Genomic DNA, 25,178 nt, shown 5'->3' on the forward strand with positions numbered 1-25,178 from the left:
CAGCGACAACAAACACCGAGAACTATCACCACCACCAAGCATATTCACCATACTTGCATCACGAACCATGTTTTTTTACTGTCGCAAGATAAAGTATTGAAAGATTGTCAATACCAGCAGAAGTACGAGCATCAGTGCAAGCAATGAAATACATAGCATCAAGATTGACAATACCAGCAAACGTATGAGCACCAGTACCAGCAAATGCAAACCCAGCAATATTATTGAAAATAGAAGTAATTTTTTTAAAATGTTTTAAAAGGTTGCCAAGCTAAACTCTATACCAATGGAATTCAAGGTAGAAGAATAATCAGCGTTAGATATGATGCCTAGGTGTCAAGTCGGTATGAGCGCAAGTAACCTCCGAACAAGTCTCTGCTTCTGATCGCTTGAATAAATGCTTTAAATTATTAGGCAGGTAACTATAACAAAACGAAAAAAAAAAAAAAAAAAAATGAAATCTAGTGTGATTGTATATGTAATTCAACTTACAGTTTTGTCAAAGCTATCGAAAGAAATGAAAACTACCAGTTTGCGGGACAAAAGGTATACTCTTGACAAGAGACTCAATGTCTTTGAGCGATTTGGTATTGGAGAGTCAGATAAGGAGCTGGCTCTCCTGATCATTTGCTGCTAATGACAACGCGATCTCTAGCCCTTTCTTTATTGCTGTTTTTCGACTTTGAATCTTTCTGGAATTAATCCAGGGCTAGCGAGATTCAAGACGTTATTCGAACAACTGTTTGAATAAAAATTTATCAATAGGCGATTTTGCGATGACATTATTAATAAACTAAACTACTTACAAATTACCAAACAAGGTATGTATTTTTGATTGAATAACAAGTGTTTGATATCTCCGGCTTCTAAGCGCTTTTTTTTTTGAGCGTGTATTTGGCTCGAAACTTGTTCTTTTCTTATTTGGTGGGTCCTGGCTGCGCCTTGAAGGTTGAAGGCCCAGCATTATTCTCGTTATTGTTTGAATAAACGAGGACGATCTTATTCTGGTATACGCTTTTCTTGGTATGCGCGCCGTATAACTCTTCCAGTTCCTATTTAACTTATTAGAGAAGAAGACAAATATACATCAAAAACAACTTACAATGTTCTCCCTCTTTTCAAATACAACATAGGCAGGTTTGGAAGCTAGCACCGCACTTACATTGTTTTTCATTTTTTCAATTGCCAATTTCACGCGTTTGTCTTGTGAGCTATAGTTGTTTAAAAACTTCTTGAAAGAGTTCTTGAAGCTATCGACTGCTTGTGCGTAGTCATCCGAGTAAAATTGTTGTATTGTGTGTTGAAAAAAGTTTAAGTACCTTCCAATCCTTTATATGATTGTTGTTTAGATACGCCTTATATATGTCCACTAGCTCAGCCTCCCCTTTTATGATATTTTTAGAAACGCGTTTTTTTGAAGACTTTCAACTGATTACTTACCAGCTTCAATGAGCAAATTCATGGAATGTACTTCTTTGGAGGCCATTTTCTGAATGCAACCAAGAACAGAAAGTACCAAAAGTTCAATTTTGCTGCGCAGTAAGAAAATTAATGTTAAGCATGCATGCGACTGTGTATATGTCGGAAATGTCTAGACCTCCGTATTTTTTTTTAAACGTATTTTTTTTTATGCTACTTACAGAAATTTTGGCCAAGAACAGCAGGCCAGTATGATTACGACTATTTACAGTCCAATTTCAGCTCTTCAATGTCCTCGAGTTTCAAAAACTCAAGAACGCTGCCTAGGAGGTCGTCCTCCTATAGCAAAGACTAGCCGCAGTCGCAATACCGCAGTAATATCTTTTTTCATTTTAGCGTCTTTTGAAAGAAACAAGAGTCATTACTAACTAACCTTTTTACATTATTGGCTACTTTCATAAGATAAAAGAAATATGTTAAGAGAAAAGAAAAGGAGAAGAATAAAGTGTGTGAGCCAGCTTTATTTGTAGGCTGATAAACAAGCTTATGTCAGGATGATTTAATTGCTTGTTTCATCTTTCATAATGTTTGGGCCTTTACCTAAAATAGAAACATATGCATACCCCCCAAGCAAATCAAAACTTGGTAGTTTCTTCGACGCCTAATTCCACGAATATAATTACTTCTTATCTTGTCACTTAATTACAATACATATACTCTACGTATTATAATTACCATATTGCGAATACACTCCTATTGGTCGACACAGTACCAGCTCCCTCATATGTCAAACTGAGATCGGATTTCCTAATCGATCCTGAATTGGTCGAGTAGCTGCTGAAGCTTCTAGTTTCTCATAAATTTATTTTAGTAATCCAATCAAGGTCCCTGTCATTTAATGGATAAACGATAGTGCACAAGAAGTGCCGGATACGGGTCACTTAGCTAATTGTATATAACAATAAGCTATGCTTCGTATGTAGCTGATTTCTAAATCCAATTCTACCATTTCCCAGTTTGCGGGCAAATAATCAATTCGATCTGCGCAGGAAAAATCTTGAAGTAATAATTGAATATAAAAAGGACCGTTATTTTTATCATGACAAACTCTTCAAGTTATAATTAAGGTTTATAGAGTCTCATTTCTTTACTTGCTTTATTCTCCAATTACACTTTCCCTTTTTATTCCCAATTATCACACTCGCCTTAAATTACGAAAATTAGCATTTAAACAAATGTAAACACAGGTCGCCACAATCACTTACTGGCATACTCTTTTAAGTAAAAGTTAGTCCCACGTTCACGCTCTTTTTAAAAATGTAAAGCTTGTGCTGTGTTAATAATTGAGTTGTGTGCCCCTATCCAATCACATTGCATTTTTGATACTCTTTATTTTCTCGCTCGGATGAAATGTGTGAGAAATGAAGACAATGCACTAAAGAGAAATAATAATAGATCGGGGGAACTACGCAATACGGTAAATAAAAAAAGAGCAACAAAACCATAACAATACTGACAGAAAATGTTTAGACTCCGGGCATAAATGGGATTAATACCAATAAAAAGTGGTAATGGTGTCAATCGATTCTATCTCATCATTGAGAGAAAAGAAGCATTCGATATCAATATTTTATAAAAATATAGCCTTGTAAACATTGGATATTACAGACATACACATACAAAAGAAAAATTGCGAAAAACAAAGGAGATTTCAAATTTAATTATAATGAGATACATTGGTTTTACGGAAGAAGTTGTGTGATTTCGTGTCACAAATACCACCTGGATAACAAATATGGTGAGCTGAAAAATCATACATGAAGTAGTGTTCAAAAGACACTTGAGTTTTTAATGTACCTTGATTGAACGTTGTTTATTTTTGTCTTCATATTTACATCACAATACCAATATGAAACTTTTTTTGTTATGATCAATTTCGGACTGCCTTAAAAAAATAATGTGACAAGTGGTCGTACTTCGTTTTTCTTTCTCTCATTGAAAACACGAGCATGGAAGAAGAAAGACAACACAAAATCACCAATTTATTGGAAACATACTTTAGTGATGCGTCTCTGTTGTGGGATAAAGTGATGCTTAGTAAAATATTAGCGGATCCTAAAGGCAGTAGGTTCTTTTGCTTTTTAATTCCATGCATAAATGTCAACTGATCCTGGCCTTCTCTTCCCTTTTTTTTTAAAAAAAAACAGTGGTACCAATTGAAGCATTATGTAAATTGCCCAGGTTGAAAGCTATTCAAGCCACACCCGAAGAGATTAAGTATTGTGCAGAACACCATTCACAGTCGAAATTACAGGTACGCACAGACACATGCACTCATCCTTGTGGTGGTCTTCAATTCCAACCAATTTGCTTTAAAAAAATAGATCGATCAAGAAAAGATTGGTAGAATCAAACCTTACGTGGTGAATAAAATTGAAGAACTGGACGATTGGTCTATTTATGTGGAAGGATTGGAAAAGCCATACAATAACGAGCAAGCTATCACTCAGTTATTTTCGTCTCTTGTTGGCCATGTTTCTTTTTTCCGTATACCACCCAATCAACAAGGACAGTCCAATTTTTTAAGTTACTGCTTTATCGAATTTGATCTTCAACAGAATGTGGAAAAGGCAGTTCAATTGTTTCAACAAAAGGTGACACCTGACCATCCACCAGCAAAGGAACTCAAACTTAGAGTCATGTCAAAGTAAAACAAACACGGTTTTTTTCTTCCAAAACGATTATATTGATGAATTTTTTATTAAAAAAAAATAGGCTGGAATGGAACAGGTACAAGGATGAGTATCTTCATGTTCTTGAAGAACGTAAAGCGGCTTTAAAAAAGCTGTGGGAGGATTACCACCAAAAATATCCAGACGGTCAAGGCGATGAGGCATATCATCCAGAGGCTCAAGAAGAAAAAGGGTATGAGGAAGGTCTGGTAGTGTTTGTAGATGGTCTTCATCCTCAATGTGCTAGAACCACCGCTACTGCTTTGTTACAGACCTCGGGTGTTGAGATCGCGTTTATGAATACAAAGAAGAAGGGATTACAAACAGTACATGTTCGTCTCAAGAATAGAGAGGATGCACAAAAGCTATGCGCTTATTTCGATCAGCATCCTATTATGCAAGAGACAGGACAAGATACAGTTGGCAAAGAGCAAGCAAGCAAAACTCGAGATTGCCTAAGACTACGAATACTCGAAGGTAAGATAGAAAATGATGGATTAATTTAAAAAGTCAACTGACATGATTATTTCTATATATCAGGAACTGAAGAGGGCATCTACTGGGAAAGCGAATTTAAAGTGCACAAAAAATAAAGACTATGATTTATTCTTTATTATAGTACAAACTAAAGGCGTCAAGGGAAGTTGTGATGACAGCGACGAGAATTTCCATGGCGATTAGCCAAATGACGATCCATTCCAAATGCTCACCGTGCGAACTATTTAAATGATCTTTGAGCATTTCCAATAGATCGCTAATGACTTCGACACGTTGATTTAAAAGCTCTACACGTTGTGAAATTTCCAGGTATCCTCGAATGGCACTGTACAATGGCTCCAAAGTTGGCTCCGACCAAAAAATCTCGGGCGTGTCCAAAATATTTGAAACCAAATTGACATTGATTCGCATGATGAACAATTGACCGATTTTTTTCGTAATAGCAGTTCTACATTATCATTCAGTACGTATTGGTCTCTTATGGTTGTTATTTATTACCTGGACATGTGGATGTTACCACTCTCTGCCATCACTTGAGGAATATATTTGGTTTCATTAATCGTATCATCAATCAATCTTTCAAACAAGGTCATCTTAACACTTTGTGCAATAGCATGGGCAATGGTGAGTTTGATGAGATAGTTGGAAGGGTGTCGCAGCGTAATGATGTCATTATAGATACTATATCAGCAAATACACATAGAGATATTAGCCTTATATGTAACAATATGTATGAATAAGAGCTTACCGAGGTTGATAGGCTTCATTGTAGTAATAATGAAATTCCTCTGTCTCGACGTCATTTGGTTCTAAATATAGCAAGTTGTCAATTAGCCCCTCAATTCTTCAAACGAATATATAATGCAATTACCCAGCTTTTCTTCTTCGAATGGTTCTAATAACTTTAACACACGCTGTTCTTCCTTTAATGTCATACCCCAAAATACACATACACCATAATCGAATAAAAAGATTTCTGGCAATCTATACATGTTTACAGGTGTACTACTGTTGATGGAGACCTCGTCTGGTTGAGGTGGAGCGATAGGATATGTAAAGGAGTAAGGTGTATATAAACATTCATCGAATCTTTTGGGTGCAGTTCCGTTTGTCTTTTTCTTGGTGGAAAGGTACTTCACCAAGTCATCCATACGATAAGCGCTAATATGATGTGTGTAAAAATGTCAGTGAGTGGTGGTTACACAAATGTATGTAGGGAGTGACTTACGAGGCAGTGCAGTAAGCTGTCATTCTGGACAATTCGCTTCTGTCCATTTTATTCAACATTTCAGCTTCCTGTCTTGCCATGCCATGGGGAATCTTTGCGATTTGTGTATAGACATCTGCTTCTTCCTCTTCTTCATGTTGGTCAGGCCATTGCTCTTCAGGGAATAACTTTAGTTTTTGAGAGATTTTTGTGGTACGCATGGGAAGTTTTGGCTTGTTGGTGCGAGGTGCTTTAATGACGGGTTGTGGAGGTTCAACAAACGTATTGTAATGGGCACTGCGTTGAGGGAATGAACGTGAGGCGGTGGGTTTATTAGGAGGTGATGCAGACATAGTGACATCGCCATTACTACCAGTAGCGGGGATATTTCTTGCTGTTAAAAGTGGGGCATTGACCTCATCGTCATCTGCTCTTCTACTGTTAAAGTTTCTTTGCTGTGGAAGCATGATTATTTTTGGGTTTTTGTTCGGGGAAAAAAAAAAAGAAAAATGATGTCTTATAAAAAAAAAGTTATTTGACAGTCCTTTATTTGATTTGTGTTTTAAAAAAATAAATCATGAAGTAAAAGGTGACACCACTAAGAACGGCAAAAGAAAACACAGTGAAATGTAAATCAATATTTGTAGATTTAATCTTGGAAATTTTTCTGGAGACTTCGTAGCGATGATGGGAGATACCCTTGTCAGAAGCAAACATGTGTTCCTCCACTAAATCCGCAGCATATCCCTTTCTTTTCGAGCCCATTTTGGCTAAAACCATCATACGCGATACATTACGTGCTACCTGACCATTAGTGTCCATTAGCAAGATATCCATTTCCTTCTTGACAGACTCAAATGTACTAGCGGATCGATCATAGACACGAGCTACGCCTGCAATGGTCAATGCACGCCCTACCAGTAATTGATCACCGTAATAAGGATTGATTAAGATGGGCACACCGTTAAAGGTGGCTTCATTGGCACTTTCTGCTCCACCATGACTGACAAATAAAGCAGTAGCATCATGCGCAAGAACAGCAAACTGACTAGCCCAGTTGGGCATAAATACATGTTTGGAAAGGTAATCAATCAACATAGCGGTGGTGAATGTCATTGTCCTTTTGCTTGTCTTGATGGACCAAGAAGAGCCATCATCATTTAATGCAATATGTCTTTTCAATCCAACCCAGATCACACCGTCCAATTGATGACGCTCGACTTGATCCAAAAGTGCACTTGCCAATATCTCGATCTCTCGCTTGTTAGGCACGGCTACTTGACCAAAGGCGACATAGGCTACTTTTTTATGTGAGTCTAAGAATTGAGCTTCCTCTGCAGTAAGTTCCTTTTGTTTTGCACTTAAGACAGGTCCGACCATGTGGGTCAATGGGCTGAGGATTTGAGGAGGTTGAAAACCGAAATACGAGTTGATCAATTTAAGTGCGTTTTCCCATTTCTTGTATCTGTTGAGGCCAACTGCTTCAACATCAAATAAGGTACGATAGCCATCGAGTTCCTTCATTTCTGGGTAAAGGTGATATACTATCTTGATCAAGTCGACATACTTGTGATGAAATCTTTCCCACATGGTCATACTCTCGGATGTGGCATGTGCCGTTGTACCCAAACTATTGATATAAGGTACAGGTATATCCTGGTGCAGGATACCTGTACATGTAATAGCAAATGGGACATTTAATTTTGTGGCGGTGTCAATGCAGGGGTCATTAAAGGCGTCGCAAATAAAGAAATCAGGAGTAACAGTGGTAAAAAGATCTTCATAGAATCGCATATCATTTTGGTAGGCCTTATTCAAGAATTTACGCACGACTTTAGCAATTTCATAAAAGTTTTTGGATTTGACTTTATCCAGAATGTTGTCATAGACAGGAGGACCAGTAGATACAGCTTGAATCTGGGGGAATGCGTCAGCTAGGGCCAATTGATCGTCGCGCGTGACGTAAGTGATGTTGTGGCCTCTGTTGGCTAATATTCTTCCAATTTCAAGTACCCATTTAGTGTGCTATTGAGAAGAAGAAAAATGTTAATATAAGGCTTCTTATAAGATGAAAATTTATTATTTACCGAGGAGCCACCAATGGAAGTCGCAATAAAGATACTCTTGGACTGATTGAATGAAAACTCTTGTGGATCTAGATCAAAGTATTGAGCACCCGATGCAACACCTGCAGATAGGATTAGAAATAGAGAGGATACAACAGTGATTAACATGTTTGTGGTTGCTAAGAAAATGTAAATTTAAAAGAAAAGAGAAATTGTTTATTTTTATAGTAAACCGCTGCTATGTTTTTTTTCGGTAAAGGAAAAGGGGTGTTGATCATCGTTAATGAGTAAAAATCATGCCGCTGGGTGAGGAGGGAAGAAATGATTTAAAATCAAAGATACAGTCTTATTCCGAATTTCTTTTGGCCTCTCTTTGTTGAATCTTTTTATCTTTGGCCCTCGAAATTAATTCAACCAGTGTCTTTCCGTTTTGTGCTCTTGGGTTATCTCTCTCGTTTAAAAAATATGCTAAAGTACCAACTGTCAATGCAAACACGACATCGCCAGACCTAAATAACAACGAAGAATAACGTGAGTCTTTTCCTTGCTTTCTATTTCTTTCTGGTTCTTTAGATTTTACCTTGAGATAAGGTATTCATAACGCATTGGGTTCGACATTATGGAGACAAAGTTAAAAGAATATTGAAGTGAAAAGGAAAGAATCCCAGGGTGATAGAAAACATTGTCGGTGTTTGTAACAGGTTTTTTTTTTTTTTTTTTAAAAAAAAAAGTTGAATGTCTCCTACAGTTGTTTAAGTAAGCATCGGGCACATCCATCATATTTTTATTTTGAGACTATTCTATGTCAATTACATGCTTCAACTTATGGATAGATACATGTATCTGTGATTGGAGAGAAAAAGAGCCTGACGACACACTATGCTTTACGGTAGCCGTGACGGTTTTACCTATGGTTTACCCGATAGAAGCTTGTTTTCCAACTGTATTTGACTCTTCATCTACAACCAGACCACTTGATAGAAAATAACGGATCGAATGCCAAATACACCCGAAGAACCGTTAAATATTTTAGTAGATTTTTAATGCAAATTAGAGGCGATATGCCGAAATGGCTTGTTACAGCTAGTATTGTGACTGTTGGCATCCTAGGGCGGGGAAAGATTTTTTTTTATATTTTGTTTAACCTTTTTTTTTTTTTTTTTTTTTTTTTTGAGACAGATACAAACAGTAAAGAAAAATGTCTGATCAAGAAATTGTAGCACCTCCTTCAGGACTTTTCACCTGTCTTGCCTGTCAAGTTGCTTTCCAATCGGCCGAGGCACAACGTAATCATTACCGATCTGATTGGCACAGATATAACTTAAAGAGAAAAGTGGTGAATCTCCCCTTTGTCAGTTTAGATCAGTTCAACAACAAGACCGAAGGTAAGAAAAAGCGGGACCTGATTTGCAGAAAGGGATAAAGAGCTAACCATAAATTAGCTCGTGTCGCCAAGGAAAAGGAAGCAAAGACTGTTATTGAAACCGCCAACAATTATTGTGGCACTTGTAAAAAGTCATTTGGATCTATCAATCAACATGAAAACCATTTGAATTCCAAGAAACATAAGGAAGTAGCTGCCAAGCAAGCTGCTAAACAAGCCGCCGCACCTGCTGAAGAAAAGGAGGCCGTCAAGGCTGAAGAGGTTGAAAAGCCTCAAGTGAAAGATACAAGAATTACTGAGGAAACAACCGAGGAAGAAATGTTGGCCATTATTGATGAAAAGATTAAGGCTGCTCCTCGTTTAGAAGAAACTGATTGTTTGTTCTGTACTCACAAATCTGAAAGCTTTGAGGACAATATGGCACATATGACTTCCGTTCACAGTCTCTTTATCCCTGATATTGAGTTTTTGGTTGATTTAAGAGGTCTTATCCGTTATTTGGGTGAAAAGATCAGTGTCGGTAATGTCTGTATCTTCTGTAACGGTAAAGGAAGAGGATTAAGATCAATTGATGCTGTCAGAAAGCACATGGTAAATATTATAAAGATAATAATTAAAGCAGCGATTAATGATTTTTATTTTGTAGAATGATAAAGGACATTGTATTATTGCATATGAAGATGATAATGATGCTGCTGAATTGGTTGATTTCTATGATTTCTCTTCTTCGTATCCTCAAGTGGACGGTGAAGATGTGGATATTGATGCTGAATTAGAAGGATTAACTGCCTCTTTATCTTTGGCCGATGATGAATTAAGTTTGGTGTTACCTAATGGTTCAGTTGTTGGACATCGTCATATGAAGCGTTACTACGATCAAAAGCCTAAACCTGAGGAGACTAGAGATTCTGTCTTGATCAACAAACTTATTGGACAATACTCTGATGCACCTGCGTTTGAATCTATGCGTAACTCTCAAAAGGGTAACAAATTACTGCTTACGGATGGTCGCCATGGTATGCGTGCCACTGAAGCATTCAAGGATCTTCGTACTCGACATGAATATACTACCAAGGTCGGTATGAACCAAAACAGATTACAACAATACTTCCGAATCCAAATTATTTAGATCCCCTTTTTATTCTCATTCATATTTCACATTTATATTTCTGTACACACAATTCTTTTTTTATTAAAATAACTAGCGAAATTCAAATTTAGCAAATGCACGGTCTGGTACATGATTTAATGTTAGTTCTTGGAACCAGTCTTTATGATTACGGAAAAAGTAGAAGCCTTTGATTTGATTTGTTGAGCGTTGATAGCAAATATAGTAGAATCCTGCAAAGCTTGCTCCGTGAATGGAACTCACATGATGATTCGGTACCAAAAAAGTCTCCTTCCATCTCATGTAGATAAAGTCACTCTCTTCTTTTTGTTGATAGACAAAGTCGTCGTTGCTGAATATCTCAATATAGGGTTTGAATGAAGGGAATTTCTTCTATATGATGCGTAAGTTTCTTTTACTATGTAACACACACTCTCCACTTACCCAGTGTAATAAGTCACTCTTTTGATCTGCTTGCCATTTACGTGTATGAAAAGAATATTTGGGTCCCATGATTTCTGCTTCAAAGAAAGTCTTTAAATCCAAAGGTTAGTAAAGTGAGGTGTGATGATGTCTGCTCCATATTTACTGTAAGTTCCGGGAATTCACTGGTCAAGCCTTTAATTTTCAGATAACCGTTCAGAGTGCTTTCTCTCATGTCCACATGCTAAATAATGAAAAGATTAAATTTTTGGGGAAGGGTCTGGTTGTCTAGAAGGTTATTTACGAGTAGTTCGACATTGACTTCATAACTTGCGTTGCCACATTTCTGAGTGCCCTGGTATCTTGAGCCAGCGTATAAACCACTAATGGCGACAGGGCAAAGTCTCTCTTCTGTTAAATTGACGGACCTGTCATCATCTTCACGTCTTGCATGAAGTAGCAGCGCTTTCTTTTTTGTTGTTTGGGAAGACGCTTGTTGTTTATTCTTGTCCATGGACACATCAGTTTCCATAGCATGGTCGGATTCACACTGGAATACAACTGTTTCACTAGACACGTTTTTACACTTGAAACTTTCGATTTCCGTTGTTGAAGAAGAAGAGGGAATGGGCATTTCTTAATATTGTTTGCAAATAGTATTGAAGAAGAGGGATTGTTGTACGTCCCCCCTCCTATTGAAATATAAATCACCCCTCTTTTCTTTTTATGGCAATGCCAACCGTATTGGTCAGATGGTTGCACAGCTCAATGCAACTCAAAAACAACGTCACCTATTTTATTTTATTCCCTTTCCTTTAACAAAAACTTTTTTTTTTTTTATAATGGACGACAACGAAGTAATTACTGTCAAACTTCCTATAAGCTAACCAAGCTATTCTCACCTCCCTTCTCTCTTTCCCAAAAAAATTAACTCGTAGAAAATAATTACTACCGTATGGGAGTCTGTAAGGACCATTGCAAATAAAGAAGGTACAAAAACAAAAAAGTGTCACTTTATAAATGGGTCCCGTAATTTAAACCTGTTTTCTGTTTATTTTTTACAGCAGAAGCCCTGGGAAAACAAGTGTCACCTGCTTTCACCGCATCTTTGGCTGAAATTCTCCTTTCACAAATGGGTAAGACTGTGAGAAACACTTTCTTGTTATTGGAAAATTTATCAATTGCTCTCTAGGTATCATGGCTTCGGACTTGGAAGCGTTTGCAAGGTAACAGTTATATACCGTGTGACGAATGAGGATATTCACTAGTTTCTTATTTAATGTAGTCACGCTAAACGTGCTGGTATTTCTATGGAAGATGCCAAGGTAAAATAGAGTTTCGTTCGATGACTGTTTGAACTGACTTTTAAAATAGCTGTGCGCAAGACGTAATGATTCACTGGTAAGAACAAAAATATTTAAAAATAACTCTCAAACTAACCTTACCAAAAAAAAAAAGCATGAGCTTATTAGTGAAGCATCAAAAGAAATAGCCCAAGATAAAAAGAAGAAATAATAAAAAGTTTATAAGAGTTTATAAGAGTTTATTATCATTGACATGCATCATTTGGTTACGAAGTTCGTCTGCGTGAGTACAACCAGAAGCATTCACATCACCGATCGTATGGACACCAGGGAATAACCCGGTCACTGCATCAGAGAAGGCACTGTGTTGTTGTTGAGGAGGTTGAGGAGGCTGTAATGAGCGACGTCGAGGCTTTTCCTCGGCTGATTTAGGAGACTCTTGTTTATCTTCAATGGAAGAAACCGAGTTACTACGACGACGTTCTTGAACCGCATCCTTGACAAAACCAGCAACATCCTTGACATAACCCACGAGACCGAGCTTTTCAGGTGAAAGACTATGTTGAGCTAATTTATGTTGTTCTTCATCTCCGTTGGGAGGTGTGTGGATCACGCGTGTACGTCCATAGGGATTTTGTTCGGGTGCGTATGCCATGTCAATAGGCATGTGTTTGGGCAAATTACTTTTATCCTCGCTATTCATCTCGTATTTTAGTTTTATGTGATATGAAAGAAGAAAGAAAAAAAAATATCTCCCCGGTAAAGAGAAACTTGTTTTATAAAATCAATTCGGAGGCTCAATGATTTCCAATTGCATGAATTCGGAGCTTCATCCCAAATTCATCAAAAATGATGTCATAACGAGAAAAAAAAAGTTTAATTTTTTTTGTGGAGTGATTGCTGTTGCTTGTGTACCCCGAATAATGACGAATATTCTTATGCCTTCTCTCCTCTAAATAGAACTTTATGAATAAGGACCTACTAGCAAAATGAAGACTAACAGAAGCAGGAAGCAAAGTATGTCAATATATATAGGGTATATTTTAAATTTTGAAGCTGGTACTGCACTTGTCAATAAAAATACAGACGACGCAAGATGGATTATAATTGTGCTTATATGTAAAGTTCCATTTGACAAACTTGGTGGGGCGCGTCACCAAATGAGGTGACACAAGACCTCTCGCTTAAAAAAATAGGCGAGCTGCCACCCTCACATGCGATAAAATATCATCCTGTTATACTATACTTTTTTTATATACATATAAACCTTTCGCGATATATATTAAAAAAGAGAAGTGAGAATCCTTCCCCATTCGAGTGGGTCACAATTTCTCCTGAAGAAGACCTTAAAATTGTTAGGCATATTCACGGGTTTGTATTGATTATAGATCCTGTGGCGAAGCTTAATTGTACGCCAGCAGAGTGTTACCTCGATTAATCTGCATAATCCCATGGAAGACAAGATTACTATTTTTTTCAAGTCATATTCATCTGACAACTGCTATCCTGAGGTTCCTTAGAAGTCCGTAGCCTTTTTCTGCTCGTATGATAGGTAATTCATAAAAAGTTTTTGAACCATGACAAGCATCAATTAACGTATGCTTTGGTCCATCAATTGCAGACAATTGGTCTCACTGTGACTAATCAGCCTTTAGCTAAGGAGTTAAAGTTTAAATGAAAATCAGGGATCATTTCTTTGTTCGTCATTTTTGTCAAGTTATGTTAACTTTAATATTCAAAAGCACGATAAACGATCGTAAAAAAAACAAGATTACGTTTTGTATTCCATTAATAATGGCACTGGAGATAACATCCAATATTTACGGAAGAGAAAGGTCCATGAATGAGCAATGTTTATTTAAAAAACACTGCGCAAGTGTTACACCGTCTCCTAATGCAAAAAGCTATACGCATTGGGGCGTTTACAAGGACGGGATAATTATCCGGCATTCAAGTGGGTACCCACGTATTTTACTTTGATATCAAAAAAAAAAAGAGAGAACTAAAGGCTAAATCAAATTTCTTGTGACAGTCTATGGGATGATATTAAATTGATAGCTACCTCCAAACGTCGTTGTGCAATTTCACAATGCGGATAAACTTGCAAACCCGAAAAAAAAGTAGTGTTAATAATCAACATAAAATTTGGATTTCTAGAATTTCAATAATAGATCTGCGTACTTTACATACTTGTGTTGTTAAACTTAATTAACATTCAGGCCGTAACTTAAGAAGGATGCCGTGGTTTTTTATCGATTAGTAAAAATGTGGATATAAAGCCCATTGCTTTTATATACTGAAAACATTTTATTATAACATAAATATGCTCAATACTTTCTTACATAGACATGTATTAAGAAGTGTTTATGTTTTGATAATTATCTCTCTATTAAAACCAGCAAAGAAGTGACATTTATTGCCATTAAAGAAAAAACAAAGCATAAGCCAATTGAATGCTCGATGCAAAAAAAAGGTCTTATCGTATAACGTCAAACGCCTCTGTTATGTTCATCGTATTAGCTTAATAAATTTTCTTATCATCATACAAGTTATATAAGTATTATCTGGTTTTCATTTTTTTAATAATCAGTATCGGTCCAAAACACGATTAGACTGGTAAAAAATTTCACGATGATTATATATACATCTTAATAACTAATAATGTCGGTAGAGATGAAATCCAATATCTACTGCAGGACAAGTTCCTTCGATGATCAATGTTTTAAATCGAAAACACATAATACCCAAGCGTTAGCCACACCGCATTTATGGCAAAAAGTTAATTATATTTTATCAGTACATCCTACTTAAACTCTAATAGACAACTACCAAGTTCTGGCTTTTGCTTGGGGTTTTTGAAAATGTTTCTATTTTAGGTAAAGACCCAAACATAATGGCTGATTTAAATAAACAATTAAATCATCCTGACATAAGCTCTTGTTTATCATTTCTACAAATAAATCTCGTTCACACACTTTTTTTCCGTTTTTCTTTTCCTTTAACATACTTCTCTTTGCTTTAAATGAAAGTTGAAAGGTTAGTATAAATAACTTTTGCCTTTATAAGAAACACTGAATTATTGGCTCTTTTTTCAAAGATATATTGCAACTCTTGCGATATCACAGCTACAGGATGGTGACCTCCTAGGTTGGGCTCTTGAGTTTTGGAACTCACTGGATGGATATACTGTAAATAGCTGGGGCTACACTGTCAATGGGTGTAATCATACTGGCTTGCTGGTCTTTGCCGGGATTGCTGTAAGTGATCCCCAGTTAAAGCCTCCCAAATTGCATTTGAAAAGAGGAGGAGCGGTGTAAGTAGTTTTCGATGTATTTTTTCTTCTTCTCTAATATGTTAAATAGGAACTTTAAGAGTTTTACGGCGCGTACACCAAAAATAGCGTATACCAGAATAAGATCGCCCTCGTTTATTAAAACAATAACGAGAATAATGCTGGGCCTTCAACCTCCAAGGCGCAGCCAGTAACCCCGAATAAGGAAAAACCAATTTCTGGGCCAAATACAGGCTCAAAAAAAAAGCGCTTAGAAGCCGGGGATATTGAACACTTGTTATTCGATCAAAAAAATACAAAACTTGTTTGGTAATTTGTAAGTAGTTTGGTTTATCAATAATGTCATCGTAAAATTGCCTATTGATATATTTTTATTCAAACAGTTGTTCGGATAACATCTTGAATCTCGCTAGTCCTGCTGGATTAATTCCAGAAAGATTCAAAGTCGAAAACAGCAATAAAGAAAGGGCTAGAGATCGCGTTGTCATTAGCAGCAAATGATCAGGAGAGCCAGCTCCTTATCTGACTCTCCAATACCAAATCGCTCAAAGACATTGAGTCCCTTGTCAAGAGCATACCTTTTGTCCCACAAACTGGTAGCTTTACATTTCTTTCGATAGCTTTGACAAAACTGTAAGTCGAATTACATATACAATCACACTAGATTTCATTTTAAACTGTACCTTTATGATGTATTATTTTTTATAGCATCGCCCTATGGCAAAGTGAGGTACTTTTCAATCATGATTATAAGGAAACATGGTTCCAAATGCAGGTTTATGGTGATTTGCTGGATTCTGCGTTTCTTTTCGACAAAAATTATAACATCAAACGGTATGTTACATAAAAATACAACGACTATAGACTGACAAGTCTGCAATAATAGATCTGAATGTCACGCCTCCACAATCAAGTATCTGAAGAAGATGGGTAAAATCGATGAAACGGAGAAAGACTGGAAAGTGGATTTGATTCTGTTCAATCATGGCTACGGGGACATGTTTACGTACGAGGATAAGTGCGGAAGCGCTGGGCCAAGTACCGTGCATAATGATGTTGAAAGGGCAATAAGCTCAGAGAAAAGCGGCTATTATACCTGAAGTCAATTATCCTTTACAAATCAAACATACGTCACATCGAAGTATTAAGTGCTCAATTCTACGGACTGTCACTGACAATATACAGATCGAAGATGGCTGAAATGGATGATATTATTCACTACCAAAAGGCCTATGCTTCCATCCCCATCTCTCCGCTTAATCACCTACCTCAAATATCCCATTATCTTCTAACTGTGCTTTCCTTACAAGTAAAATTTTATATAGTATGTTTGTGGTAAAATAATCTAACTTTTATCTATCTGTGATTAGAGGAATATTGCCATCAATCTGAAGAAGCTCGAGATCATATTTGAAACATGTTTGAAAGATTCTGTGGAATATCTGACCGCTCCAGCTGGTGTCATCAATAGTAATCTATTCTTCCGAGAAGATACACCTGGCTCAGAATGCTCGCATAAATTAAGTACCAGTGATGAATTAGGGCTTGAAGAACAAGAACGTCGCATAACGGACTTGGTGTATCACAAGACTGTCTCACCATAGTAACAACTACTCTAATAGAAATACGGAACAAATGAGAATCACCGATACAACAAATACGAATCACCGACTTAACAAACATGAAAATATTATATATATACAAGAACAAATTAATCATTTGATAAAGGATTATCTTATATTTGATTGAAATTATTGACTCTTAGACACCGGATATTACAGGACTGTATTGATCATCAAATCAAAAATTTGGATAATAACGATGAAGGCTTATTAACCGCCAATGATTGGGAGAGCTTTATTACGGAATAAATTTCTTTTATTCATTTGTTTGATATGTAGTAGAAATAATTCATTAAGTCCATCATATAATACCATTGATATAAATAAAAACTGTTGTAGTAAAAGGTGCGTATTAAGTTCAAACAAAATAATGGACTCTTCTTTTTATTCATATAATATACTTTCTCTGTTCTAGTTTAAAATGCTTTTGTATCATTTATAGCTTTTGCATTATTTATTGCTTTTGTATCATTAATTACTTTTGTATCATTAATTACTTTTGTATCATTATTTATTGCTTTTGTATCATTAATTACTTTTGTATCATTATTTTCTTTTGTTTCATTAATTGCTTTTGTGTTCATTTGAGTAGCTAGGTTCATAGATGTGGTAAAACTTAATCGTAAAAGGATTTGAGTGTAAAATACGAGTTCAGAATAGAAAAAAACCTTGTGGAGGAGCAATAACAATATCAAATAAAGCTACTGCTTTTATTTTACAAATTGCGGGCATAATGTTAGGCAATAAACGAAGAAATTTCTTATAATTAGATGGGTTCTTTATTTCTACGCTTTTTGATTTGATGACAAGAGTACCGTATAAAAGCTTTCACGTGTTTAATAAAAGGTGTAAAGAGCCCAAAAAAATTAATGAAACAAAACTTAGAGTCTTAGTTCAGTGTCAAATTAATTGATAAGAACTGAAACTCGCTTCTGCGAGATATGTTTAAATGAACTTTTTAATTTGGAAATTTAATTTCACAGAACACTGCAAATTAAAATAGCTTGTTTGGATATGATGTGTTGAGGGAATTTATTAGAATTAAACAGATCTGAAGTCAGTAGCATGCAATTTTCTATGTCAAAAAAAAATTATAGACTAAACGAACATCTTCAAAGCAGTCGATAGGGTAATTCCACATTGATATGTAGCCAACCCCAAAAAATTGTAGTACAATTTCACAACGCGGATAAAATGTGTACACCCTAAAAGAAAGTCAGCTAATGATCAACATAAAAATTTCGATTTGCAGAATTTCAATAATAGACCTGCATCTTAACAATATTTGAGCTCATGAACTAATTCCTTACTTAAAACAGACGAAAGGACTCCTTTATTTCGTCTTTTTCTTGTTTAAAACATTTTTTTTCTCCATTTACATTTTTTTTTTCTTTTTTCATTTTTCAACTTCTTTTTAAGCTTTTTTTGTGACTTATGTCAAGTGGCAATTGTAAGTTTTTAATATGAAGAAGCAATGTATGATCCAATAACATAAATTTAAACCCTAAATTGTAAAGATACACTCAAAAAATATGTTGACAGCGCGAACTATTTTTTCAAACGTGGAAAAAAGAGATGCGCCTACATCAGTTTTATGAGAGCGATCAATAGATACGATGATAGGGATTCGTATATATGTGTGGGAATAATGTATGAGATGGGGTGGCACGTACCCCAAGATTACATGGAAGCTATCAAGTACTATACTTGTGCCGCCAATCAAGGGGCTCAGGACGCACAATATCGCCTGGGTCTTATCTATCTCTGCGGAAAACTTGATGTAAATGTAAACTACAGAGAAGCTTTTTCCTGGTTCCAGAAAGCCGCTGAAACAACTGCGTTTGTGCCTAAACTTACTTGGCTTGATGGTGCTATACCTAAGGACGAAATGTATAGCCGTGACAAGGCTGAACATTATCTGGGTAAAATTTACTTATTTGGACTAGGCGGAGCTCCAGCCAATCCAGATCTGGCTCTGCATTGGTTTACAAAGTCAGCAGAGAGCGAAAATGCTTTATCTCAATATGATTTGGCTCTTTTATACTATGAGGAGGACGGCTCCCCAGAAAGTAGAAATTTAAGTCTGGAATGGATACAAAAGGCAGCTCTTAACAACCATACTGAAGCTCAATACATAATGGGTATTTATAACTATTTTGGAAGAGACAATGAGAAGGACGGCGATCGTGCAAGATACTGGTTTAATAGAGCTATTAAAACAAATGGACACCCAGAAGCTTGGAAATGCATAATCGCTATGGATAGAAAACAACGAGTGGAATGTAGTAACAGTCCGTTTTTTAGACATATAAATCAAGCAATAGCCTCTACTAGTGACGACAATGAAACTGATGATGAAAGCTCTTCTGAAATAAGTGTTTCTGCATCAAGTAATTGTGAAACCGAAGAAAACGAAGTTTCTCAGCAAAATTCCGCCCAAAACTCATTGCAAGAACTCAAAAACCAAGCGGAGCAAGGTGACTCCGATGCTCAAAACAGATTAGGTGAAGAGTTGCGAGACAATCAAGAGGACAAACATCAGTCCTTTACTTGGTTTTTAACATCGGCTAATAATGGTAATGCTCGTGGTCTATATAACTTGGGTAATTGTTTTTATGAGGGAGTTGGAGTACAAAAGAGCCATAGCAATGCTTTTGAATGGTTTCAAAGCTCCGCAAAAAAAGATGATAGAGATGCACAGTTTATGTTGGGTGAATTTTATCGTCACGGTTACGGGAGCTTGTCCGTTGACTATGATTTGGCTCAATCTTGGTATTTAAAATCCGCTCGTCAGGGCCATGGTAAGGCTCAATGTGAGCTCGGCAATTTGTACTTGCTTGAAGACTATAAGGATAAAGATATGTCTGCAGGCTTTTTTTGGTATTCAAAATCTGCGAAACAAGGTAATTCTGATGCGCAGTACAAAGTTGGTGTATGTTATGTCGAAGGATTTTTCGTCCAAAAAGATTATCATAAAGCACGCGCAAAATTCTTGTTAGCAATTGAAAATGGCAATATGGATGCCTTGCTTTCTATTGGAATGATGTATCAAAAAGGATTAGGCGTTTCTATAGACTATAAAGAGGCTCTGAAGTATTACGAAGCTGCCGCTGAAAAGGACTATGATAAAGCTCTCTTGAGTATCAACAATTTGAAAGATATTATGCGCAAAGCAAGTGACGATCAGAAAACCGTTTTCAGGAGTGGTACAGAGCAGTTTTTCCATGTAGGCGAATTGATAAATGCACTCCCTGAAACGAATAAAATTATCGAATCTTCCAACGAAAAAGATAGTATTATTGAAGAAAGAAGGGAATCCGCCGTTTTCCTTCACATCGATGACAGAAAACAATCCGCGATTTTCCTTCACGTTGAGGGAAAAAACCAATCCGCAGTTTTCCTTCACGTTGAAGATCATAGTGTTAAAGTTAAAAAAGACACAGAAAATCCGACCAAAACTAAAACTATAGATGTTACAAAATTCAGTGCTTACAAAAAAGAAGAAGAATCAGCAAAGTTCTTTCATGTTGACAACAAGGAAGGGCATCTGACATACGCAAGAGAACAGTCGGCTGTACTTATGCACGTAGACGATACAAGTTTAAATGATTCCGAAAAGAAGGAACAGTCAGCCGAATTTCTTCATATCGAAAATGTAGGAATTAGCATTACTGAAAGTTTTAGACAAACCTTACAAGCTCTTTCAGAAAAAAACTCCTTTGATAAAAAAACATACCCTTTATAGGGCTAGGAGAAAAGCGGTACGTAAATAATTATTTGGACTTCACAGATATAAATAAAAATCAGGGATGTGTTTCTTTGTTCGTCATTTTCGCCAAGTTATATACTAGCTTTAAAATACAAGAAAATACAATTGAAAGATTAAATAAAAAAAATACTTGTTGCACCAGTGGATAATAACATCCAGTATCTACGTAAGAAAAAGCTCTTTTAAATGATCAATGTTTAAAAAACCACATTCTACGCAAATGTTACACCGCATCATATGGCAAAAACTTTAATAAACCTGTTTGCATATGTGTCGGGGTGTTTATTATGAGAAAATGTATATACCACCCCTCTTTTTCCAAATATAGTAATTACCACCCCTGTTCGGTCACGCCGGACAGTAAATGTCCGGTGGAAGTGGATCACTTAATACGCATTTATTAGGCTCAATTGTGGATCACTTTATACGCATTTATTAGGCTCATTTGTGGATCACTTTATACGCATTTTTTAGGCTCATTGTTGGATCACTTAATACTTATTTTTTAGGCTCATGTATAGTGTATTTTTGGATCACTTAATACTTAGTTTTTAGGCTCATGTACAGTGTATTTTTGGATCACTTAATACCTATTTTTTAGGCCTATGAAGCAGGTCCGAATTGTGATAATTGAGAAATAAAAAGGGAAAAGTAATTGGGAAAATAAAGCAAGTAAAGAAATGAGACTCTATAATCCTTTATTATAAGTTGGAGAGTTTGTCATGATAAAAATAGAGGTCCTTTTTATATTCAATTATTACTTCAAGATTTTTCCTGCGCAGATCGAATTGACTATTTACCCGCAAACTGGGAAATGGTAGAATTAGATTTAGAAATCAGTTACATATGAAACATAGCTTATTGTTATATACAAGGAGCTAGTTGACCCATATCCGGCACTTCTAGAGCATTATAGTTTATCCATTCAATGACAGGGTCCTTAATTGGATTACTAAAATAAATTTATGAGAAACTAGAAGATTCGGCAGCTACTCGACCAATCCAGGAACGATTATGAAATCTGATCTCAGTTTGACATATGAGGGAGCTGGTACTGTGTCGTACCAATAGGAATGTATTCGCAATATGGTACTTATAATACATAGGTTATATGTATTATAATTGAGTGACAAGATAAGAGTAATTGTATTCGTGGAATTAGGCGTCAAATACGACACGAATAATTGTTTGAGGAGGGGCGGGGGGGGGGATTTAGGTACCATTTTGCTTTTTCCATTTTACAATTTACAACGATTATATAAATAAACAATCAAGAAAGTATTGCTGAAGGCGAGAGTCTTATTGTTCCTAAAAGAGTAGAAGTAGCCCCAAGAAATCCTTTAATCGAGATACTCTTCATAAAATTGAACCAGTCAAAGAATGAAGTATCACTTGAGGAAGTTGATGTCGAAGATGTTGATGACACATTAATTAAAGACAAGTTGACATGTGGTAAGTGCCATAAGACGTTCAACTCGAGATCATCCCTGCTCAAGCACTTGAAGGTCAAACACCATGTTGTAATCGTTGGTGTCAAGCATGGGCGTCCTGACCAAGGTGGAAGGCTTGCATACTGTATCCGCCAGCAGCAAAAGAAGGCCGATATAAATTCCGTTTTGAGAGTCGACGAAAAAAAACTTAAGAAGCAAATAAGGAAACAAATCAGTTATGAGTGAGAAATTCGAGAGTGATAATAGCGAATTAAGAATAAAATGTAAAATTTAACAAAGTGAAATTATCAAACTGCAAAAATAAACTAAAGCTTTATTAAACAAATAAATGGGGGTCTTTATATACACATTATTTCAGACATTGATCACAGATGGGCTGATGACGGTTGTGGGTAGATTTATCCAGATAATACTCGGATGTAATGATCCCATATAGAAAGACCATAATGAGATGTCAATAACAATAACAATAACATTCATTCTTAAACCGTGTATGTCTTGTAGCACAACATTCAGGGGAAAATGTAGTTCTTATTAAAGATAGCTGTGGCACCTCAACGTGGCTGATGTAACCTTCATATGTTTTCATATTATGTTATTATTTAAATGTATGCCTTATACTTGTATGAAGGATGATATGAGATCAAGACTGTACATAAAGTAAATGATCAGTATTTAATATAAAGTACCAATAAGAATCATATTTAGGATTATCAAATGGAAGATTTAAGAAGTGTAGATAGAGTCATATATTAAGTATATAGCCTCGATCACGACAATGAGGCGGTAAAAGCCAAGAAGAGAGCTGAGTGGGCTATGTTGGAGAGTAAGGACCTTCTTGAAAACCTTAAGGTTTTATGGGATACGTCTGATGGTGTATGGAGACCAGATTTTGCCTATGTACAATATATTGAAGATGTCTCTCCCATTTACCAATATCTCATCACCAAACTATGTTTGGAAGATTCATATGTATGAAAATATAGTGAGCCTAAAACATAGGTATTAAGTGATCCAAAAATACACTGTACATGAGCCTAAAAACTAAGTATTAAGTGATCCAAAAATACACTATGCATGAGCCTAAAAAATAAGTATTAAGTGATCCAACAATAAGCCTAAAAAATGCGTATAAAGTGATCCACAATTGAGCCTAATAAATGCGTATTAAGTGATCCACTTCCACCGGACATCTACTGTCCGGTGCGACCGAACAGGGGTGGTAATTACTATATTTGGAAAAAGAGGGGTGGTATATACAGGCTCTCTTTATTATCAGCTTGCAATTTGCCATATTGAATAAAAATCAATAAACTTAATGAACAAATTCGACAGGGTGATGTTGAAGTAAATTCCAAATTGATAGCTGACTTCAAAACATTGTAGTACAATCTCACAATATGCGGATACACTTGCAAACCCGAAAAAAAAGTAATGTTTATGATCAACATAGAAAAGTTTGGATTTCCAGAATTTCAATAATAGATCTGCATACTAAGGAACTATTTGTACTGTTAACCTTATTTAACATTTACGCCGTTACTTAAAGCAAACAAAAAGATCCTTTATTTTCTTTTTTCTATTAAAAAAAGTCTTTTCTTCCATTTTCATATTTTTTTTTTAAAAAAAAAAAATTAACAGCCTATTAAGTACTATTTTCAACTCATATTCGAAACCAATTGTGAGTAATTTAAAGCTACATGTTTACCAGTCTTCTAATTACAAATTTGAACTTCTAGGTAACTGTTCTAATTGTAATCCTACACTAGAAACTTATGTTAGATGGGCAAACGAGTTCTTTAATAAAGGAAACAAAGGATGCGCTTACGTCAATTTTATGAGAGCGATTGACGGATACGATGATAGGGATTCGTATATATGTGTGGGAATAATGTATGAGAAGGGGTGGCACGTACCTCAAGATTATACGGAAGCTATTGAGTACTATACTTGTGCCGCCAATCGAGGAGCTCAGGACGCACAATATCGTCTAGGTATCATCTATTACCACGGAAAACCTGGGATAAACATCGACTACGGAAAAGCTTTCTCCTGGTTTCAGAAAGCCTCTGAAACAACCACGTTTGTTCCTACACTTACTTGGCTTGATGGTGCTATACCTACGGAACAAATGTATAGCCGTGACAAGGCTCAATATTATCTGGGTAGAATGTACACCTTTGGACAAGGCGTAGCAGTCAATCAAGATATGGCTCTGTATTGGTTTACAAAGTCAGCAGAAAAAGAAAATGCTGCAGCTCAGTATGGTATGGCTTATATACACTATATAAAGAACGACTCCCAAGAAAGTAAACATTTAAGTCTTGACTGGCTACGAAAGTCAGCGCGTAACGGCTTAAGTGATGCTCAATATATATTAGGTGTTTACAATTATTTTGGAGGATATTTTCCAAAGAACAAAAGTCGTGCAAAATACTGGTTTAAAAGAGCTGTCGCTACTAATGGACACCCCGAGGCTTTGAAATGTCTAACCGCTATGGATAGAAATCAACCAGTGAAATTAAATAACAGTGTGTTTTTTGACCATCTAAAAGAATCAATAGCCTCTACCAGTGACGACGATGAATCTGATGATAAAAGTATTTCTGAAAGAAGTATTTCTGTATCAAGTGATTGTGAAACTGAAGAAGATGAAGTTTCTCAACAAGATTCCGCCCAAAACTCATTACAAGAACTTGAATATAAAGCAAAACAAGGTAACTCTGATGCCCAAAACAAACTAGGTGAAGAGTTGCGAGACAATCAGGGAGACAAACGCCAAATGTTTATCTGGTTTTTGGAATCCGCTCGTAACGGTCATGCTCGTGGTTTATATAACGTCGGAAAGTGTTTTCATGAAGGGACTGGTGTTGAAATGAACCCTAACCAAGCCTTGTATGCTT

At 36.1% G+C, this 25,178-nt stretch overlaps 11 protein-coding genes across 11 annotated transcripts; 5 read left to right on the top strand and 6 right to left on the bottom strand.

The window, feature by feature from the left end:
* Positions 1-547: 547 nt before the first annotated feature.
* EV154DRAFT_210272 (uncharacterized protein) lies at positions 548-1,284 on the bottom strand. Its single transcript, XM_051594378.1, has 3 exons — positions 1,103-1,284; positions 807-1,052; positions 548-739 (listed from the first exon to the last, which is right to left on the bottom strand). Exons 1-3 carry the CDS (start codon positions 1,129-1,131, stop codon positions 664-666), a joined length of 351 nt encoding a protein of 116 aa, XP_051462948.1. The 5' UTR covers positions 1,132-1,284; the 3' UTR covers positions 548-663.
* A 2,109-nt stretch (positions 1,285-3,393) lies between these two features.
* EV154DRAFT_491354 (uncharacterized protein) lies at positions 3,394-4,746 on the top strand (the record flags this gene model as incomplete). Its single annotated transcript, XM_051599542.1, has 5 exons — positions 3,394-3,543; positions 3,627-3,733; positions 3,804-4,126; positions 4,195-4,628; positions 4,692-4,746. Exons 1-5 carry the CDS (start codon positions 3,429-3,431, stop codon positions 4,742-4,744), a joined length of 1,032 nt encoding a protein of 343 aa, XP_051462949.1. The 5' UTR covers positions 3,394-3,428.
* On the bottom strand, positions 4,747-6,366 carry EV154DRAFT_491356 (uncharacterized protein). The gene is made up of 5 exons (XM_051599543.1): positions 5,878-6,366; positions 5,521-5,810; positions 5,398-5,458; positions 5,148-5,330; positions 4,747-5,097 (listed from the first exon to the last, which is right to left on the bottom strand). Exons 1-5 carry the CDS (start codon positions 6,321-6,323, stop codon positions 4,755-4,757), a joined length of 1,323 nt encoding a protein of 440 aa, XP_051462950.1. The 5' UTR covers positions 6,324-6,366; the 3' UTR covers positions 4,747-4,754.
* A 19-nt stretch (positions 6,367-6,385) lies between these two features.
* EV154DRAFT_434512 (uncharacterized protein) lies at positions 6,386-8,570 on the bottom strand. Its single transcript, XM_051596766.1, has 2 exons — positions 7,944-8,570; positions 6,386-7,881 (listed from the first exon to the last, which is right to left on the bottom strand). Exons 1-2 carry the CDS (start codon positions 8,088-8,090, stop codon positions 6,403-6,405), a joined length of 1,626 nt encoding a protein of 541 aa, XP_051462951.1. The 5' UTR covers positions 8,091-8,570; the 3' UTR covers positions 6,386-6,402.
* EV154DRAFT_558160 (uncharacterized protein) lies at positions 8,269-8,540 on the bottom strand (the record flags this gene model as incomplete). The annotated part of the gene is made up of 2 exons (XM_051605478.1): positions 8,269-8,431; positions 8,503-8,540. 2 exons carry the CDS (start codon positions 8,538-8,540, stop codon positions 8,269-8,271), a joined length of 201 nt encoding a protein of 66 aa, XP_051462952.1.
* Positions 8,571-9,103: 533 nt separating the features above from the next.
* EV154DRAFT_434515 (C2H2 type zinc-finger-domain-containing protein) lies at positions 9,104-10,466 on the top strand. Its single transcript, XM_051596767.1, has 3 exons — positions 9,104-9,307; positions 9,365-9,897; positions 9,953-10,466. Exons 1-3 carry the CDS (start codon positions 9,121-9,123, stop codon positions 10,433-10,435), a joined length of 1,203 nt encoding a protein of 400 aa, XP_051462953.1. The 5' UTR covers positions 9,104-9,120; the 3' UTR covers positions 10,436-10,466.
* Positions 10,467-10,507: 41 nt separating this feature from the next.
* EV154DRAFT_411114 (vacuolar import and degradation protein-domain-containing protein) lies at positions 10,508-11,351 on the bottom strand (the record flags this gene model as incomplete). The annotated part of the gene is made up of 4 exons (XM_051595442.1): positions 10,508-10,807; positions 10,859-10,948; positions 11,004-11,081; positions 11,142-11,351. The coding sequence occupies 4 exons, from the start codon at positions 11,349-11,351 to the stop codon at positions 10,508-10,510; spliced, it is 678 nt and encodes a 225-aa protein (XP_051462954.1).
* Positions 11,352-11,679: 328 nt separating this feature from the next.
* EV154DRAFT_558163 (uncharacterized protein) lies at positions 11,680-12,171 on the top strand (the record flags this gene model as incomplete). The annotated part of the gene is made up of 5 exons (XM_051605479.1): positions 11,680-11,694; positions 11,776-11,827; positions 11,902-11,973; positions 12,030-12,063; positions 12,123-12,171. The coding sequence occupies 5 exons, from the start codon at positions 11,680-11,682 to the stop codon at positions 12,169-12,171; spliced, it is 222 nt and encodes a 73-aa protein (XP_051462955.1).
* EV154DRAFT_210447 (uncharacterized protein) lies at positions 11,924-12,987 on the bottom strand. The gene is made up of 2 exons (XM_051594379.1): positions 12,283-12,987; positions 11,924-12,211 (listed from the first exon to the last, which is right to left on the bottom strand). The coding sequence occupies exon 1, from the start codon at positions 12,842-12,844 to the stop codon at positions 12,371-12,373; it is 474 nt and encodes a 157-aa protein (XP_051462956.1). The 5' UTR covers positions 12,845-12,987; the 3' UTR covers positions 11,924-12,211; positions 12,283-12,370.
* A 3,132-nt stretch (positions 12,988-16,119) lies between these two features.
* Positions 16,120-17,392, top strand: EV154DRAFT_491372 (uncharacterized protein). Its single transcript, XM_051599544.1, has 5 exons — positions 16,120-16,267; positions 16,320-16,488; positions 16,518-16,742; positions 16,804-17,010; positions 17,215-17,392. The coding sequence occupies exons 1-5, from the start codon at positions 16,203-16,205 to the stop codon at positions 17,302-17,304; spliced, it is 756 nt and encodes a 251-aa protein (XP_051462957.1). The 5' UTR covers positions 16,120-16,202; the 3' UTR covers positions 17,305-17,392.
* Positions 17,393-18,703: 1,311 nt separating this feature from the next.
* Positions 18,704-23,311, top strand: EV154DRAFT_587539 (uncharacterized protein; the record flags this gene model as incomplete). The annotated part of the gene is made up of 3 exons (XM_051606809.1): positions 18,704-20,732; positions 22,100-22,496; positions 23,040-23,311. The coding sequence occupies 3 exons, from the start codon at positions 18,704-18,706 to the stop codon at positions 23,251-23,253; spliced, it is 2,640 nt and encodes an 879-aa protein (XP_051462958.1). The 3' UTR covers positions 23,254-23,311.
* Between the last annotated feature and the right edge of the window lie 1,867 nt (positions 23,312-25,178).

This window comes from Mucor mucedo, assembly GCF_025094135.1.
Source record: "Mucor mucedo strain NRRL 3635 chromosome Unknown EV154scaffold_4, whole genome shotgun sequence".
NCBI lineage: Eukaryota > Fungi > Mucoromycota > Mucoromycetes > Mucorales > Mucoraceae > Mucor > Mucor mucedo.